The sequence below is a fragment of the Onthophagus taurus genome, chromosome 6, assembly GCF_036711975.1.
Source record: "Onthophagus taurus isolate NC chromosome 6, IU_Otau_3.0, whole genome shotgun sequence".
Taxonomy (NCBI): Eukaryota; Metazoa; Arthropoda; class Insecta; order Coleoptera; family Scarabaeidae; genus Onthophagus; species Onthophagus taurus.
This window is the reverse complement of record NC_091971.1, coordinates 19194300-19197053: the sequence shown is the minus strand read 5'-3', so window position 1 is coordinate 19197053 and position 2754 is coordinate 19194300. Positions and strand designations below refer to the sequence as shown.

The following is a 2754-nucleotide window of genomic DNA, read 5'->3' as shown; positions in this document are numbered from 1 at the left end:
GCTTTTAGTTTGATTAAATCCAAGTTTATACCAGAAATTTCATATAACTGGTAATACAGTAGAGCCCCAATTATCCGCAGTGCGGATTATCCGCGAGTGCCGTGAAATATTCTTTTCTTTTAAATTTAATTTGATTTTCATTATATATCGAAATGTGTTCGTGTGTGCTCGTGTGTTTATGCGAATTGCGCTCGATATTGATCAGACGAACGTGTGTTTTGACTCATTTTAAAGCGTGTTTCGACTTGTCACACCGTCTACAGTCGTGTTTCTTTGTCGGTGGTTATTAGCAGATTATTAGTTTGTTCCTGAAATAAATAATGGCTGAAAAACGAAAGAAGGTTGTGTTAACGATTCCACAAAAAATAGAAATGATTTCTAAAATAGAAAATGGCGCATCAAGAAAGCAGATGTGTTTACAATACGGGATTGGGGAAACAACAGTGCGAGATGTTTTAAAGCAAAAAGAAAAGTTATTGGCTTTTGCAACAGTTTCAAACAGTGTTTCTGGAATGAAAAAACGAAAAACAATGAAGAAATCCACGTACAGTGAACTTGACTCGGCATTAGCGGAGTGGCTAGCTCAAGAGCGAAGTGAAGGCACTCCTGTATCCGGTCCTAACATTGCAGCTAAAGCAAAAGTCTTCTTTGATTTGTTAGGACTGGAAGGAAATTTTGATGCATCGTCGTCCGGTTGGTTACATCGTTTTAAGAAACGTTATGGAATTAGGGAGATAGGTCTTCACGGGGAAAAGCTGAGCGGTGATCAACAAGCAGCTGACGATTTTCAACGTGATTTTGAAAAGTTTATAATGTCGGAAGATTTGTCACCAGAACAAATTTATAATGCTGATGAATCAGGGCTTTTTTGGAAGTGTCTTCCCACTCGCACTTTAGCATTTGAAAGTGAACATAAAGCGGCAGGACACAAAAGTAGCAAGGAAAGAATCACAATCTTGCCGTGCAGCAATGCTGCTGGTACCCACAAACTGAAACTTCTTGTAATCGGTTGTAATTTACCGATTTTCTTAGAATCTAAGAAACCAAGGTCTTTTAAGGGGACAAGAGCAGACAATTTACCAGTCGATTATTTCAATCAAAAAAAAGGTTGGATGAACCAGCAGATTTTTCAAGAATGGTTTGAAAAGATTTTTGTGCCTCAAGTACGTAAACACCTTGATTCAAAGAATTTACCAAGACACCCTGCCGCAAGTGTGCTTAAATCTTCTGATGAACAAATTTTTGCAAAGTTTTTGCCCCCAAATGTTACTGCGCTCATACAGCCTATGGACCAGGGGGTCATTGCAACTGTGAAGAGGATATACAGAACAAAGTTGGAAAAAACAAAAATTGAAGAAGGTTACGATTTTAAGCAGCTTTGGAAGATGTATACAATTTTGGATAGCATTTGCGATATTGCGTTTGCATGGGATTGTATTAAACCGTCAACCCTCGTCAAATCGTGGAGAAAACTCTTTCCAAATATTGAAGTAAATGTCAACCAAAACATTGGTGAACAACATAATGAAGATATGCCTATCGCTGCACTTATTGACTTAGTGACATCCGTTCCGGGAGGTGAGAATGTAAATCAAGAAAATATAGAAGAGTGGCTGGAATGTGACAAAAATGAGCCAGGGTTTGAACGACTATCTGACGTAGAAATAACAAACAAAGCAATGGGAGTGAACGAAGAAATTGAAAGTGAAGAAGGCGAGGTGCTTGCGCAGATGACACATGAAACTGCTTTGCAGCATATAGACGGATTGCTTCAATATTTAGAGGAGCAAGACGACGCACATCTGGCAGAAAAACTTATGCTAAGGAACGTACAATCCAGAATAAAGAAAAGGTGTTTCCAAAGCAAGAAGCAAAAGCTAGTGACCGATTTTTTTAAAAAGATGTAACTGACAGTTTTTGTCTACAGTACAGTTTTGTTTACAGTACAGTGATACAATACATATGTACATATTATTTTTTGTTTATTACTAGTCTTTACTTTAGTCTTTAGTGATTTACATGTAGAAGAAAGGTTGTAAAGTAATCGGTGGAAATTGCGAAATTCGAAAAAATTGTCGATTATTTAAAAAATTAATTTCTCAAGAACTGAAAGTGGTTTTTCAAAACGGCTTGTTGCATTAAAAAGAGGATATTTTATTATATTATATTTCCACAAAGATCCTTCAAGAAATTAATTTTGTAGCGAATTTTGAAAATTATCGATGAAAATTGCAACATCGAAAATTTTATCAAAGCTTCAAATATTGTTTTCTCAAAAACTAAAAGTTATTTTTCACAACGTGTTAGTTCATTAGGGGCTTTCATACGTACACTTTTTCACGCAATCTTGCCAAGACTGTTGCAGTAGAAACAGACACAATTTTATCTCGCATTCTTCATTACGGTTGAAAACTGTAAGCGCCGATCTCGTGTGTGTGAACGTAAAAATTTCCGGTATCATTCGCGATTAGTGTGGCGTTTGGAATTTCAGGTAAGTTTGAAATTTTTGTCTAGAGTTGATAAATTTTTGAATAATTTTTACTTTTTAGATGGTTAAATATGCCTAAAAGTCGAAGGAATAATCAGATTATTGCAGTTGCTGCCATATATACTTATAAAAAAATATTGGAAAAGTCTAAACAGCGAAACAGAACGGAATGGGTCAAACAATGGAAACAAGATCGTGAGGTATACGGACATATGCCACTTCTACGTCAATTGAGAGAAAATTACCCAGACGACTATAAGAATTAC

General features: G+C 36.2%; 1 protein-coding gene across 1 annotated transcript; it reads left to right on the top strand.

The window, feature by feature from the left end:
* The first annotated feature begins 82 nt into the window (after positions 1 to 82).
* Positions 83 to 2130, top strand: LOC139430301 (jerky protein homolog-like). Its single transcript, XM_071197099.1, has one exon. It carries the CDS (start codon positions 321 to 323, stop codon positions 1905 to 1907), a length of 1587 nt encoding a protein of 528 aa, XP_071053200.1. The 5' UTR covers positions 83 to 320; the 3' UTR covers positions 1908 to 2130.
* The last annotated feature ends 624 nt before the right edge of the window (positions 2131 to 2754 follow it).

What these genes read in the sequence shown, in the direction of transcription:
- LOC139430301 (XM_071197099.1), top strand. Translation starts at nt 321, where the DNA reads ATGGCTGAAAAACGAAAGAAGGTTGTGTTAACGATTCCACAAAAAATA.